Source organism: Alosa pseudoharengus, unplaced genomic scaffold (genome assembly GCF_046254945.1).
Source record: "Alosa pseudoharengus isolate Yale_2024_CS ecotype anadromous, Long Island Sound unplaced genomic scaffold, YU_APseudo_1.1 YU_APseudo_1.1_scf_13, whole genome shotgun sequence".
Classification (NCBI taxonomy): Eukaryota; Metazoa; Chordata; class Actinopteri; order Clupeiformes; family Clupeidae; genus Alosa; species Alosa pseudoharengus.
This window is the reverse complement of record NW_027468598.1, coordinates 34,078,376-34,094,054: the sequence shown is the minus strand read 5'-3', so window position 1 is coordinate 34,094,054 and position 15,679 is coordinate 34,078,376. Positions and strand designations below refer to the sequence as shown.

Here is a 15,679-nt window from a genome sequence, read left to right as displayed (position 1 = left end):
GGAGGTGGAGGGGACGTCAAAGTCGGCGTGCTGAGAAGCAGAAGCAGTGTTAGGTGGAACATATTTAAAGAGCCCACTGAATTTCTATAGGCTAGCGCTGATTGAATGAGTGAATGATCAGATTGCAGGGCTTTCTCCGAAAGTAGGCAAAGCTAAGATTGGCTCCGTGTAAGCATGGGAGGAGTAAGCTACACTACGAGTCTTCCTAGTAGAACTTTCGCTGAAGCTATCATAGGATGCAGCTAAACTTTCCATGGACAACTCAGCTGTCATGCTTATATCCAATATTATGTCAAAATGGGGTTTTTCAAGCATTTTATTTTCTTCCTACTGCTTCTGAAGTATACAAGTATACAGTAAAGGCATTTCAACATTAAAAATCTTCAACATTACATCATAGCCATAAATAAAATGTTGCTAAAGTGGTTGTTTGTGTGTGCGCACATGTGTGTGTGTATAGGCTACCTAGTGCATATTTTAGTTTTTGACAATGTTATTGGCAGGATAAACCCCTCCTGAGACGTATCATCTCGATTTCAGGGGGGTCCTTGACAAGAAGTACAGTACACAACACAAGCCACACAAACACTAATACATACATATTCAAACCAAAACTCTCCCACACCTAGTCCACTAGGTACTCAAGAATGCCAAGTTGCCATCGGCATACAGTACAAAGACTATACTGTATACAAGCATTATGTATGAGCTTGTGCAATGTGCATCTTGTGTGTGTGAGTGTGTGTGTGTATGTGCTTGTATAGGGTAGTATGTATCTGCGCTGTGGGTGCCTGTTTGTTTGTATAGGGTAGTGTGTATGTGTGTGTGTGTGTGTGTGTGTGAAAGGCACAGAAGATGCTCATTAATATGATGAAAGTAAGGAGGGAACATCCTGTGTGTGTGTGTGTGTGTGTGTGAGAGAGAGTTAATATGATGAAAGTAAGGAGGGATGAGAAGCATAGGCGGAGTTTGACATTTGAGCCAGGGGGGGCAGACAAAAAAATAATAATAATTGTAGCAGCTGAGACCTGGCCCTCCACTTGGGGAACACAGTATGAGCACATATGGAGAAAACAAACATGCTAAATAAAGATATATATAATTACATTGTAACAATTTAACAATTCGTCCTTATGAAATCCAATGCAGCACGGTTGGCTTGAAACGCAAAATAAACATTCGGGGCTTAGCCTTTCTTTTACTGTCTATGGCTTAGCCCATATAGGGTCTGGTTGCTGCTCACATTTGATAAATTAATCCACCGCCTCTAGCCTCATTTGCGCCACATTGATTGAATATTTTGTACAATCATATTTTGTCAATTAAAGAATGTAATGAACTGTTGCTATCTTGACATTTCTGTTTGCTATTAAAAACAAACTATATAGCCTATAGCCACCTAGCAGAGTGGAGTTTTAAATAACAACATGCATCGGTTCATGTACAGTATGCTAAGGAGAACGAGTCATTGAAAACTCAAATTCGATTCTACAAAGGCAAAGTAAGTAAACTCCAAACTGTAGGCTTTTAAATCATAGTGATAACTCCAAGAATCAAAGGAAGTGTTACCCTACCTAACAGTCTGCCTCTCCAAACACAGAAACGAAGCGCAATCACGCCATTACGTTAAGACAAAAATATTCATATTTTGCTGTAATCCAATGACACGAAAAAGAGTAATCCACAGCGATCAGTATAGGCGCACAAAAAGGGTCATGGTGTATCTAGCCAGGCCTACGCGCGTCACATTCACCAGCCAGTTCCAACGAGGCTTCGCCACTTTGCTGTTTAAACAAAGTGGAATAAAAATTCCAAATCTACACACAACGCAAAATCAATTAGTAAGCTGACAGGACATTTATATACATGGCATTTAGGCAACCTTTATTGCAACGTTGGCACGGCAAGATGTCTATACTAGTGCAACAGTAATTTTCCATGCATGCCTCGTCAGGTTGGCCGTAATGTCACTTTCGATGTGAAGGATCGCAAGAGAAGAAAACCTGGCTGCTCCCATCATCAACCGCAGCCCGTTCCTTATATTGTTGTTTGGTGTTATTTAAATTATTTTTAAAATATCTGGTCATGCCAGACGTATTTCACTAATGTATGAATCAATGCAATTACCCGTTTCCACCAGGGGGGGCAGTGCTCCCCCTGCCCCCCCACAAACTCCGCGTATGATGAGAAGCATAGCAAATGAAGCGCAGCGGAGAACAGAGACAGGAACACACAGCGTGAGGCAGTTAGACAGACAGACAGACTACAAGAGACAGACAGAGAGACAGACAGACTACAAGAGACAGACAGAGAGACTACAAGAGACAGACAGACAGACAGAGAGACTACAAGAGACAGACAGACTACAAGAGACAGACAGATAGACTACAAGAGACAGACAGACAGACTACAAGAGACAGAGAGACAGACAGACAGAGAGACAGATAGACAGACAGACTACAAGAGACAGACAGAGAGACAGACAGAGAGACAGACAGACAAGTGGGGAAATACAGAGAAGAGGAGAATCAGACAGACAGACAGACAGTGAGACATACAGACAGACACAAGCCATACAAGGTATAAGCCAAGCCATAAGGGTACTGAAATATTTATTTTAAGAACTGTATCTGGTTATAGATTCTTTAAAGCAGTGCAGAAGATTCCTCTGTGGCATCTCTCTGAAGAACCGTTTTTAGCACCTTTATCTTTTCAAGCGTTAGGCAGAGAAGCAGTGAGATGGAGAGACAGAAAGACAGCGTGGAAGACTGAGGTTTAAAAAAAGCACGAGGGGCTGCGTACATAGAGAGTTTCAGTCGTCAGCGTTTCTCTGTCCTGTCGTCCGTGCTAAAGAAACAGCCTCGTTGTCTGCTGAGTGGACACACCTTCCTGGGTAATGAGCCGTCCACATCATAGAGGTCAGGACAGGACGATAGAGGTCAGGACGGAGTCTGGACACAGCACTGACGGGTGGAACAGCAACGATTCTAGAACCTGAAACAAAGTCAAAGTCAAATTCATATATAGCACTTTATCATACATAATTGTATGCTAAAAGTATGCTTTCCACAAACAGAACAAACAAATAAAATAGAAATACCCAAAAATAGATATACCCAAAATATAAATCTATATAACATAAAATAAAAGCAATTAAAAAGAATGACTATAACACGATCAATTTGTAAGTCACAAAGCCGGTTAAAAAATCAGCTCATTAATCAAAAGGTCAACATCATAGAGGTCAGGATGGAGCCTGTACTTACAGCTCTGGCAGCAGCACAGAGACGATTCTAGAACCTGAACAGAAAACTAGGGAGTTAAACAGTAAGGTAGAGAAAGTGAGACACATGGCCTATTTATAGAGAGATCCAGCAATAATCATGAGAAGAAGAGATGTCATTATGCCGCGTTAGTCATCTACACATTTACAATTATTCATTTAGCAGACGCTTTCATCCAAAGCCACTTAGAAAATGAGGAATGACATTCTGTATATGATGCAATGCCACCCCTATGCATGCATTCAGATAGCTTGCCAGCATCGAACCAAAGACACATCACATTTAGTTTGATAAAACAAAAACATGTTTTCTTAGCAAGCTAGATACATCAATATTGTAAGAAGCTACAATGCCCAAACAAACATCTGCTAACTGTTAACTAGGTAAGTTTGACTTCAATCCTTGAAGTAGCCACTTCATGAGTTTACTTTAAAGGTACAGTACACACACACACACACAAAAACATTCTCCTGATGCTCCTTGACAAAAGTAAAAAAAAAAAGAAACAAAAACAAGAGGGAAAAAAATCGCAGAGGCTCCTGCCAGCTCGAAGCCCAGGGGTGGGAAACTGTGTACTCGAGGGGAAAATGATGGTCAGTTTCCCTGCTGTCAAGCTGTCCACCGTGCAGGAGCACTGAGGGGGGAGCAGCGCGGGACGCCAGGGAGCTGGGAGGCTGGAAGAGCAACCCCCACAGGCCCAGGAAAACAGGCCCGCCAGAGAGAAATGTGGAAAGAAGAGAAAAAGAGAGAGAGAGAGAGAGAGACAGACAGTGAGAGTGGGGAGAAAGAAAGAGAGAGAGGGAGACAGGGACAGGGAGAGAGAGAGAGAGGGAGACAGGGACAGGGAGAGAGAGAAAAACAGGGAGTGGAGAATACAGTGAGAGAGCAGGGAGAGAGCGAGAGAGAGGACGGCGGGTGGGAGAGAGGGAGAGAGAGGACGGCGGGCGGGAGAGAGAGCGAGAGAGAGGACGGCGGGCGGGAGAGAGAGCGAGAGAGAGGACGGCGGGCGGGAGAGAGGGAGAGAGAGGACGGCGGGCGGGAGAGAGAGCGAGAGAGAGGACGGCGGGCGGGAGAGAGAGCGAGAGAGAGGACGGCGGGCGGGAGAGAGGGAGAGAGAGAGGACGGCGGGCGGGAGAGAGGGAGAGAGAGGACGGCGGGTGGGAGAGAGGGAGAGAGAGGACGGCGGGCGGGAGAGAGAGCGAGAGAGGACGGCGGGCGGGAGAGAGGGAGAGAGTGAGTGGAGGAGAGACAGCAGCAGGGTCCGTACGTGTGAACAGGCATGACTCTGGCAGCCTCTGCAGGGTGGGTATGTCACAGCGGTGTTAGACTGACAATATGGAGCCAGCATCCACGCAGGGAGAACGGCTCTCGAGTGCACAGAGTAGAGAGAATTAGGCGCAGGACTGAGGTTGTTTACATTGGGCTACGTGCTAATAATAGTATAGTAATAATCACTGTTTGTTTGAAGTTTTCCATAAGAATTATGCCAATGGCCATACAGTAATTAGGAACAACAATAACTCATATAAGAGTTCCTCTGATCACAGAACTAACAAGAGTGATGAAAAACAGCAGCCAAGTCAGCTCAAGCTGGTCAGTGACTTTCATGTAACCTGTGGAAACAATTTTACAATAGCAGTAGTATTTGTGATTTGGAGTATTCTAAATAATTACATTACTAAAATCAACAACAAAACAACAGCAACAAAACAAAAACACCACTGACCTCTCTCTTCTGGAGGAGAATATGGTGCAAACTGCAAGCAAAGAAAAAGGAAATTAAAGAAAATAAATTATTGTCATTGCAGTCTTCAACTCCACCCCCACTGGGCCTAATCTGTAATCTACTTCAGTCAGCTGGACTCTCTAACGTTGTTGTTAAACTATCTCAGTGTGTAAACACTCTCCTCATTCTCCACACCCACGCCTATGTTTCCTGCTCAACATAATTAAAAGCAATGAATCAAAGTGGAGTCCATTTGGTTCCCATCACACTGGGCAAGACTGCAAGACAGCATCATTTTTCTATGACTGAATACTCTGCTTCATATCTGGGCATGGATAATAATAATAAAAAAAGAAACAACTCTGAAATCAGCTGCATCATTTTCAAAGATCAAAACAGTGCATATCCACCACTATGTGAAAAAGGGCCTTCAACACAGCCTGCTCACCTATAAATCTTGTGCAGTGCACTGGTAGGTGAGCGGCTCTCTGGTCATTCCCAAGTCTCCGTGATGTATCAAGCGCTGCAATCTTGTTGTCATTTGTATGACAGGGCATTGGAAGGCAACAGCAAAACACAAGCATAATGGAGGGGATGACGATCTGTGTCCCAGTTCAGTTGTTGACCTAATGAAGTCTCGTCTCGCTCGCCCCACGGCATGATTGATTGAAGTCATTTCCTGGTTTGTAGCCCATGGAGACGCATAAGGGGAAAGGACATAATAAATGGAGGCTGAGTCAAAATGCTGTAAATGCCGCTGAACACTGGCAGAGATGTTAGACGCTGTGGCAAAGCAGTGGCACAATCCACCACCTAATAATTTAGCTTTGGCTCGTCAGGCTGAAGAAAACGGAAGAAATTGGACTGAAGAAAACCTTGTTTGTACATGCTGTTCTCTGGCTTGGACTCTGTAGAGTGGCCACCTCCACAGACATAGCAGCAGTATCTCACAATCGGAGTGAAAGCAAAAGGAAAATAGTGCAATATTGCATCTTTAAGTCCGATTTGTTCCAAAGTGTAATGGATTCTTAGTTGGCCTGTGCTACACCAAGCTGCATTAAAAAAAATCAGGGCGGTAGTTTTCATGTAATATTGCTAAACAAACAAACCGACGGGAGTGAAAGGAGAGGAGAGCAGTGTGTTCATAATGACTCAAGGTTTACACCTCTTGCAGCTGACAGTTCACACGGTGAAACAAAAAAAGGAGTGACGATTATGTTGCATGTGGGGCCTCGATTTTTGTTTTCCTGGCCCACCTCTAAGTGAATTTAAATCTAAATATTCCTTCTGAGTTTATAGATTCTGTGTGTTCCTGACCTGTCATCAAAGCATCTTCAAAGAGAATGCATTTACTATTCATATGGTACCCTATAGAAAAGACCTGCTTTCTTTAGCTGTGCTCTCATATTGTCATCTAGAGAAGAAACATTGGAATGGGGCTCCTATGAAGTGGTGTCTGTGTAATACAGTCTGACATATTGATCCAGAGCACTGTGAGGTTATCACACCTTTACCTCAGGTTACATTGGCCTCTTACTGTTACGCAGTCTTGCTATGTAATAATACACCCAGTAGCACCAAAGACCTCACTGGTAGCTCAGATGACCTTCTATAACTCACATTTGACCTTAAAAACAAAGTCTATAGTGTACTGCATGTCCTCGGCTCTTTAAAAAAAAGGATTGCGCTGGCCACAGAAAGAGGAAGAGGAAATGGGTCTCTGTCAGGCATGAGGTCATCAGTGTGAGTAATGCTGTTCCACATCAGCATCCAGCCTGATGACATCCAGAGTCCTCCCCTTCGTTTTCCTCATCAATTTATTGACCTCACCTAACAATAGGGTGCCTTTTGTAGAGGTGGCCAGATCTGAGGACTGAATGCAGAGCGGGAAATGGAACAAGGAGAAGAAAAAAAAGACCCACAATTTATTGCCGAAGTGTCCTTAGCAGCAGATAAAAGCTATCAATTACTGTCTGTTTTTATGGTTCAGAGCACCAATCTTTATGGATAGAGCTTCTTAAGGCTTTTTTTATGGTCCTCCTCTGATTGCAGATTGTAGTAAGATATGCTCACAGTGGCTTCACAACACCGTGTAGACATATTTTTGTACATATATCACAAAGCACTCATTCAATTAAAACTGTCAGTGTCTTGGCAAATAAGACATGACTGCTAAGGATGCTGGTGCCATCATGAAGAATGAGTAGACTGCCTTCTGAGTTCTGATGGAATACACTGTCTTTACTCAACACTACAATGAGCTCAGGTAGAAGAATAAGGAAGAAATAAACTAGAAGCTGTAACCCCTTTCCCCCTAGTGTTTTAATTAACATACACTGGGGTCACACTTATATAACAATCAGAATCCTAGGGTTTCCATCTGAAAATAGTGGATTTACTGGACTTTGAAATTACTGAAATTTGAAACAAGTAAATATCTAAAATACAAGTAAACACGTAAATATTGTACTGGTGTCCCTGGCACCCACCTAACACAGTTATGTTGTGAGCACGTACTGCATTGGTCGCTGCAACGTAGGATAACATTGTGGCTACGTACATTTGTGAATTGCCTGGGGCCTCATGTACAAACCTTGAATACGCACAAAAATGTTGCGTACGGCATCTTTCACACTCACGATCGTAACAAGAGTAAATTAATGTGGCCCCAGCTGTGGCGCAACTGGCTGGGGCACCTGCACTGTATGCCGGCGACCCGGGTTTGATTCCCGCCCCGTGGTCCTTTCCGGATCCCACCCCGACTCTCTCTCCCATTCGCTTCCTGTCATTCTCTACTGTCCTGTCACATTAAAGGCATAAAAAGCCCAAAAATATACAAAAAAAAAAAGAGTAAATTAATGTGAAAATGTGTTTCTCCCGGGGCTTTCCACGGCAACTATACATTTATAATGTGTATCGTCAGTTGATGACTCTTACAGGCAATGCAGCGCAACATTAGTTGATCAAAAAGTTTATGCCTTTATTTGCAGGTGCTCTTTATTTGCCTTTATCGCAGATGAACATGTAACATGCACAAATACTACTAAGCCATACATGGGCAACATACGGCCCGCGGGCCACATCCGGCCCGTGGGCTTTCCCTGACCGGCCCGCGTAAGGTCCGTGAAAGAACAATAGTCAAGAGCCTAGCATAGAGATAATGCATGCAAATCAATATCGTTGTTTTTATTTTGAAAGCGACTGCTATTTGTACGCCCATACATTTGTGCGTGGATGCATACGACGTAACACCCTCACTGATGTGCTGGTGAATAGAATTTATGCTTATGCGTCGACACAATGCAGTTGCCTTTACGTCGGCGTAAAAAAGTTTTGTGTCTCTTATGTCTGCGTCGCTCACCACCGCAAAGGTTGTTAGAACGAACTCCTACTGCTGTTCGTTGGCCATACGAAGTGTTCATTTCAAAACGTTACTGGCAGATAGACAGTTAACAATCGGATAACCCCGTAATTGTAACCAAAATATGTCTGAGTTTATTTGCAAAGCTTATGTTAGCGAACTAGTATGATGCTACTACCCACAGGTTGCTTGAAGCAGCCGGCTCAACACGCAGAGCGAGTTGACCAATCACAGTTATGTGCATAAAGTTAAAGCAAAAACATAGCCTACATTTTTAAAATAGTTTTCTTTGTGCATGTTGATAAACTAATGACAGCCTACTAATGTCTGCTCCACATTTTCGTAGTCTAATTCTGCATAGAGTTAATTTAATGATGGTAATGATTTAAAGGGACACCAGGCAACGTTTTCGTGTTAATTAATCATCTTCGTAAGTCTGTATATGGTTAAATGACTCATTACAGGGCGAATGAAGAGTCTCTTGCCCGCCCCTACTGCCTGTAGGAAGAATATCCCGCTTGCAAGTTCGGAACACCGACCCGGAGTCCTTCAGTCTCACAAAGTCTCATTCATCGCGAGAAGCAGGATCTGTTTACGGCAAATATCCCCAGTTCAGAGGCAGGCTAACGAAACCCGGCTAGCGATTTTTACAAACGTGTAATGGCAGAGCCAGCGAAGAAGCAGCGAAAACCCTTGACGGAAGATGGAAAGAAGAGGAAAAGAGCTTCAGACCGAGCGAGGGCTCACACACGTATCAACCTTGGTCAAGCTTTTTCAGAATGGCGAGAGCTGAAAGACAGAGAAGGCTCCAAGACAGATGCAGACCTCGCATTCTTGCTTTTACGCTTGTAAGTAACACTTTGATATTTTACTTTGTGTATGGTTGTACTTTCATTGCGTTCGTTATTATCTGTAAATGTGTTGTTTACTGTAGCCTATTTCCAGAGACGGTTGATGAAGTATCTTTGATATTTCTATGAATGTCTGTTAGCTACAGGGGTAGCTAGGTGGCTAGCGGAGATCGTAGTGTGTTTGCTAGCAAGCATGGGTATTGTTTTTTAGGTATTTCTTACACCTCTATTCTTTTTTGTGTGGCCACGCGTCATAGTGTTTTATTGGTAGAAAGACTTACATTCCAAGAATTTCTACGATCGTCGCAGTTCTCAGCGAGCTAAGTGGCTAGCGGGCGGAGAATTTGGCTTGTTCTAGCTAGATGGATGATGTCTCTGTGTGTTTGCTAGCAAACATGGGTATTGTTTTTTAGGTAGATCACAGTTCTTATTCCCCTCCTCTCTTTTTGTGGCCACGCGTCAGTGTTTTTTGGTAAAGTGGCTAGCGGAGATTTTTGCTTGATCTAGCATGATTCCCTTCTATGTGGCTAATTTAGCTTGCATGTTGCATCCAGGTGTTGCTTTTATTTGGCGCTGGTGTAGCTTTTTTGCAGTGTGCTTCATAGTGTAGAAGTCGATGAGTCACCGATCGCATTCTGTATTGATCCATAATATGCTACAAATCCTCGTCAGCTACTGTACGTACACACCGCCTACAATGAACCCCAGTCTCAGAATATTTTCCACGACCGTCTTGTTTGCAAATAAGTTACGTGGGCTGACCAAGTTACTGTTAGTGACACTACAACCCCCTCCCGCCCTCCAAACAACACACACACACACACACTTTATCCACTCACCCCCAGCAGTGTAGTCAACAGACAAATGTAGCCTAATTTCAAAGCATTCCACCACAATTACCTATACGCATGCAATTTCACAATGTAATGTTAGAAATGTTGCAAAAATGCTGTCTTATTTTTTCTAGTTACAAGCGCTGGCAGGTTACATCCACACCAAGCAAGACCCAGTCCAGACCACCAAAACCACCTGTTTCCAGTATCACAGAAGACTCAGATCGAGACCAGTATGTTTTCTTACACAGGCTTTATTTATCCTGCCTGTAATTTTGTAGTTCCAGTTACTTATGCACTATTTTACGTTTCAGGGATGTTCCTGTAAATCTTCCTGAGCTTGGTGTGCAGCCTTTGTCTAGAGAGGGAGAAGTTGGTGATTTGGAAATGAGGTGAAGTTCACCGCCATACGATAGTATGGTGTATAGTTTTCAGAGAGGGTTTCTTGATCTTCTTTTTTGTGGCTGTTGGCTTATGTTTTGGAGTCTCTATTTTTCTGCTCGCAGCATGCACTCTATGAGCATCGAAGAACACCACCACGAGTCTTCAGATGAAGAGGGGGCTAATGATTTTAGGAAGACCATGTAAGTGCTGTCCATTAGTCTTTCATTTACTTCCATTTACCTCTTTCTTCTATCTGAAATATCTGTATGTGTTGTCTGAACAGCATTGAGTGTGATGATTTTGGGGCTGATCCAAGTGTCTTGGGTTTGGAGGAAGGAGACAGTTCAGATGAGGATTTTGTCCCTTCTCTTCATTTACGGTATGTTTGCATATTATTTATCAATTTTGGATGGAAGTTGAGCTACATTTGTAAGTCGTAAAGCGCAGCCTATTTCTTTCTAAACTGTTCTACGACATTGTCTAGAATATGAACTCATGTAATCCTTCATGTGAAGTATTTTTTGTAAAGATGATCAATATGCATATTCAACTCTTCAGAATGGTTGGAGACAAAGCGAATGACCTGGCTGAAATCAGTGTGGATGAGGCCGTATTAGACATAGACATGCCCGACCCTCCCGCTCCAGAATCAGAGTCCACCGCACATCTTCACAGAGTACTCTCTGAGGATGATCTGGTCGGTAAAACTGCCAGCATAACATACAACAACAATCTGCTTGATCTCGCCATGCACTTGAAAATACCAGTGCAACAGTGCACCTTTGCAGACAGAGTGCTAGGCGTAGCATGCTCTGGTGCACAACCTTTTCAAGTTGCCATGAAGACACGAGGGACAGGAGTAGTTCTAGAATGGGTAAGGTGTGAAAATTGTCAAAAAGTCAATTATGTTGTCTTGAATTGGCTTTTCTATAGGGTGCTGTTATTGTTTGACACTTTTGTATGTATGTTTTTATTGTTTCTCACATAACATTGCCATTTCTTTACATTAGTTATGCCCTTTCGGACACTCCGTATGGAAATGGAATTCGCAGCCAACCTTGAAGTTTGGCATGCAGGGCGGTGACTTTATGCTGTCTGCCAATATTCTTCTGTCCGGGAACAACTATAGAAAAGTAGCCCTACTCTTCAAATTTATGTCGATGGGGATGGTTACCGAATCCACATTCTACAGGATCCAGGATGCTTACTGCATAGAGCCGGTGCAGGAGTATTGGGATCAAACTAGAGCAGAAGTCCTAGACCGTTTACGGCAGAAGGACCATGTTGTTCTCCTGGGTGAGGAACAGTCTTACACCTTTGACTAACTTTTACACTGACAATTCTGTATGATATGCTATGACTGTATGATTGGAAGCTGTGATTCTAATGCTTATAATGTCTGTTTGCAATAGGCGATGGCAGAATGGATTCTCCTGGTAAGTTCTGTATGCATACTGTCAAAATTGAGGATCGATCAGATTTTTATGTATGTACTGTGGTACTGCTTTATCATTATCTTCTAATATCTTTGGTTTTATGTTGATGATGCTTTTAGACTGAAATAGCGTCATGGCTGCTCAGAGACTGTTAGATTGTTCTTTTAGCATAACATTTGGCCTGTTATAGGGTGCAACTCTCAAGGTTAAAAATACAAAACTATGTCCAGGCAAAATGTCCACTGTCTCTCACACCTCCCTTTGTGAATTGCATAATCCAAATTAGATTTTTCCTGTGGTTAGAGATTGGGATGTGTAAATTATGTCTGCTGCTTTCTCCTGAGCATGATTGCTAGATCAAAGCCTCTTTCCTCATTGACTGTTATTCAGACGGCCTCTGTAATAACGTACACAAGTTATATGCTGACAGTTGTGCTTTTGCCTCAGGTCATTGTGCACAGTTCTGCACATACACCACAATCGAACAAGACTCCAGAGATGTGGTCCACATTGTTTCCGTTGATAAACGCGAAACAAATAAAAACTCAGTCATCATGGAGAAGGAGTGCTTTGTTCGCACAATGGATGCACTCCTTCCAGAGCTTTCTATAAAGGAAGTGGTCACTGATGCCCACCCACAAATCACCGCATTACTGAGTAAGGAGAACTTTTGGTTATGGTGAAGTCATAAAGACCGTCCCAAGTTCATGTTTGATCGCTGTTCCCACAGGGCCTCATTTTTAACATGTATGTAAAAAGAATTTTAAAAAACGTATCATTTTTGTTTACATTGTTTTCATGGCCTCTCTTTGTTATAGATCCGGAGCGTGGCAAATATAAAGCGTGGGGTATTCAGCACTCATTGGATATCTGGCATGCAGCTAAGAGCCTGAGCAAGAGGCTTCGACGGGTATGCATCAGTACATTTACAGACATGTGACCAGTTTCTATATGTTGTCCTGGTGTTGTGAAAAGAAGCTAGCTATTGTGTACCTTGTGTACCTTGATCAGGCTGGGACCGTGAAAAATCAGACTGGTATTCAGCCATGGATCAAGGACATAGTCAACCACTTTTGGTACTGCAGCAAGCATGCGGACACAGAGGAGCAACTCAAGGTATGGTTGAGGGGGAACAAATGTGTTGATTAGGACAGTTTAGTTGACATGCTAGCAGAACATGTTTGTTGCTCCATGCACTGTATAACTTTTTTTATGCAGATGATGTGGGTTGGTGTACTTCACCATGTCTGCAATGAGCACTCTTGGGCAACCAGTTGCTGTGAACATGAGCCACTGGATGAAGACAGCCAGAACAAGCCTTGGATCATACAAGGTAATTTCAACCAATACTGGTGCAGAATTCAACACTGTATGTGAATGTTTTACTGACTGTGTTATGACTATAGGTTCAGCTGCTCACAAGGCACTTACTGCTGTTGTCCTTGACAAAAGATGGCTGATCCTGGTAAAGAAATTCCTAAACTTCAGGTAAATATATGTAAGACATGATTGTGTTCACCCAAGTTATTTTTGAATTTCCAGTATTTCTCACTCAAGTGTTCGTCATGTTTCAAATGCAGCATAGTTGACCTTATTTCAGTGTAATCTGTAATGTGGATTTCATTTTTTATATATATAACAAAACAACACATGTATTACCACGAGTGTTGTTGTAATTATGTCTCCCACCCACACAGGACCACATCTGATTTGGAGTCATTCCAAAATCATATTTTGATGTATGCAGCAAAGCGCATGGCCTACTCTCCGTTTGTATACAAGACTCGGACATTGCTGGCAGCCATTGATTATAATAAACACAATCAACGCCGCCCTGCACGCAACCAAGATGGACAGAAAATGTAGGTATTTTTGTGACATGGTTATGGTTTTTCTTTTTTTTTTTACCTTGTAGAATGACTAACGACAAACACAAATTGTTCTTGCTCTCTAGTTACAGACGGAAGTACAACAAGAAATCAAAGAGTTGGAGCGTGTACACGATGAAGGAGAAAAAGCAGTACACGTACATTCCAGAGATCCAGAGGGCCATTCTTGCCAGGAGAATGGGAAGTGGGTCTGGTCTTCCCCGCAAACAGACGCTAAGGCCTGATGACCCAAGGCGTCTGGGTGTACTTGCTCCACAACAGCCACCTCCCACATCAGAACTAGTGGCGATTCATGTCTCACGAGGGGACCGTGGTCCCAGAGAATTGGAGGACAATTGAACAGTTTTCATATGGCATATACATGTAAATAATAAAGAATTGATTCTGAAACTTTGTCCAAAATATTTTTTATTTACAAATGTACTGTGAAAAACAACATATACATAAAGTTGGGATGAAAGGTGGTAAGAACTTTTACAATGTGTATGGTAACAAACTATTTACAATATGATAACAACTGCTATGCAGCAAGTATTGTGAAAAATTATGCTAGGCGGGTCACCCTGAAGCCGGTGTACTGCCCTCTGGGGTCAGGGAAAGTGTCCCTTATCCGGCAAACACAGCAGCTGGGTATAACTACTCTGTTGCCCACACCCAGGCGGCCGTGCTGCCACAACACAAACTGCCTATAGGCTGCATGTCTAAACTGGCGCTGTTCCATCCCAGGTTCTGCATTATCGGCTAGTGCAAATATATCATTCCAGGCTGCCCTGGCCAGCCGCAACACACCCTCATCTAAAATATAAAAGTCCATGTAGGCCATTTTACTTATGCAATTCTGTGGACGTTGCCGGCAGCATTTCCTCTCCAGGTCCGTGTTCATCTCCCGACAGTTTCCACAGACACACCAGTGGAGTCCGGCAGGTTCAGGGTCAGGACGCAGGGGCACCTCCAGAAATGATAAGACGTCGAACATCACCCCCGGGGACCTGGTTATAACTCTCTCTAAGATCAGGTCCTTCTGTGAGGCATCAAGTGAATGAAGTGTATCCTAAAACACAAAATAATCTGCATGATTACACAGGTCTTTCAACAAAATAAAAAGGCATCTCTGGTCTAGTTACACTATTTGACAAACCTTCATTTCATTGATTCTTCTTTCTTGAAGATCCTGCAGTCTTCTCTCTTCCTCAGCATCCAGTCTAGCACTCCTCCCCGTCCTGGGGGTTCTCTGTCTGACCGGCCTTGAAGTCGGCCTACCACCAATGGCCTGAGCAATGTACTCCGAGGCTGAGGCTGAGGCTGACGTTGATTCCTGCAATATCACAAAACAGTTGACAATATCTCACTTACTTTACATTTATGAGTTGAATTACGATGGCTTACACTTTTATTTTATGTCACTAAGTCAATGCGTCTGATAATAGGCAATAAAAACGTTGCATCATGATCGAGCTAGAAGAAACGTTATGATATTATCTTAGACAAGCAAAGGTAAACCGTCATTCTACCAGAAATTATAGACCTCGCTAATATAACTTTAGACAAATATTAGCCTCCGATATTTTTTTATGCTCATGCCCACTCTCCCAAAAACAACACGAAAGCAGTAGCCTAGTTCGCCTCGTTCATAGGCTATCGTTCGTTCCCAGTAAAAAAATACTAGTAGGGGCCAGCCTATGCATGACAACACAATTTCGTAGACAAGCAAAGGTAAACAGTCATTCTACCAGATGAAATTATAGGCCTCGCTAATATAACTTTAGACAATATAGCCTCCGATATTTTTTTATGCTCATGCACACTCTCCCAAAAACAACACGAAAGCAGTAGCCTAGTTCGCCTCATAGGCTATCGTTCGTTTCCAGTAAAAAATACTAGTAGCCTATGCATGACAACACAGTAAAAAAACAAA

At 42.9% G+C, this 15,679-nt stretch overlaps 1 protein-coding gene and 1 long non-coding RNA gene across 2 annotated transcripts; one reads left to right on the top strand and one right to left on the bottom strand.

Moving 5' to 3' along the window:
* Positions 1 to 9,054: 9,054 nt before the first annotated feature.
* Positions 9,055 to 14,103, top strand: LOC143121410 (uncharacterized). The gene is made up of 15 exons (XM_076281771.1): positions 9,055 to 9,219; positions 10,190 to 10,288; positions 10,370 to 10,447; positions 10,562 to 10,639; positions 10,723 to 10,818; positions 10,998 to 11,313; positions 11,450 to 11,735; positions 11,852 to 11,875; positions 12,323 to 12,532; positions 12,694 to 12,785; positions 12,887 to 12,991; positions 13,094 to 13,208; positions 13,282 to 13,363; positions 13,573 to 13,737; positions 13,830 to 14,103. The coding sequence occupies exons 3-15, from the start codon at positions 10,443 to 10,445 to the stop codon at positions 14,101 to 14,103; spliced, it is 1,848 nt and encodes a 615-aa protein (XP_076137886.1). The 5' UTR covers positions 9,055 to 9,219; positions 10,190 to 10,288; positions 10,370 to 10,442.
* A 51-nt stretch (positions 14,104 to 14,154) lies between these two features.
* Positions 14,155 to 15,433, bottom strand: LOC143122099 (uncharacterized). The gene is made up of 2 exons (XR_012986593.1): positions 14,903 to 15,433; positions 14,155 to 14,815 (listed from the first exon to the last, which is right to left on the bottom strand). It is a non-coding gene; the product is annotated as an uncharacterized LOC143122099 (long non-coding RNA).
* Between the last annotated feature and the right edge of the window lie 246 nt (positions 15,434 to 15,679).

What these genes read in the sequence shown, in the direction of transcription:
- LOC143121410 (XM_076281771.1), top strand. An exon ending in TGGCAGAATGGATTCTCCTG is followed by an intron (nt 11,876 to 12,322) that starts GTAAGTTCTGTA and finishes CTTTTGCCTCAG; the next exon opens with GTCATTGTGCACAGTTCTGC. An exon ending in ACACAGAGGAGCAACTCAAG is followed by an intron (nt 12,992 to 13,093) that starts GTATGGTTGAGG and finishes TTTTTTATGCAG; the next exon opens with ATGATGTGGGTTGGTGTACT.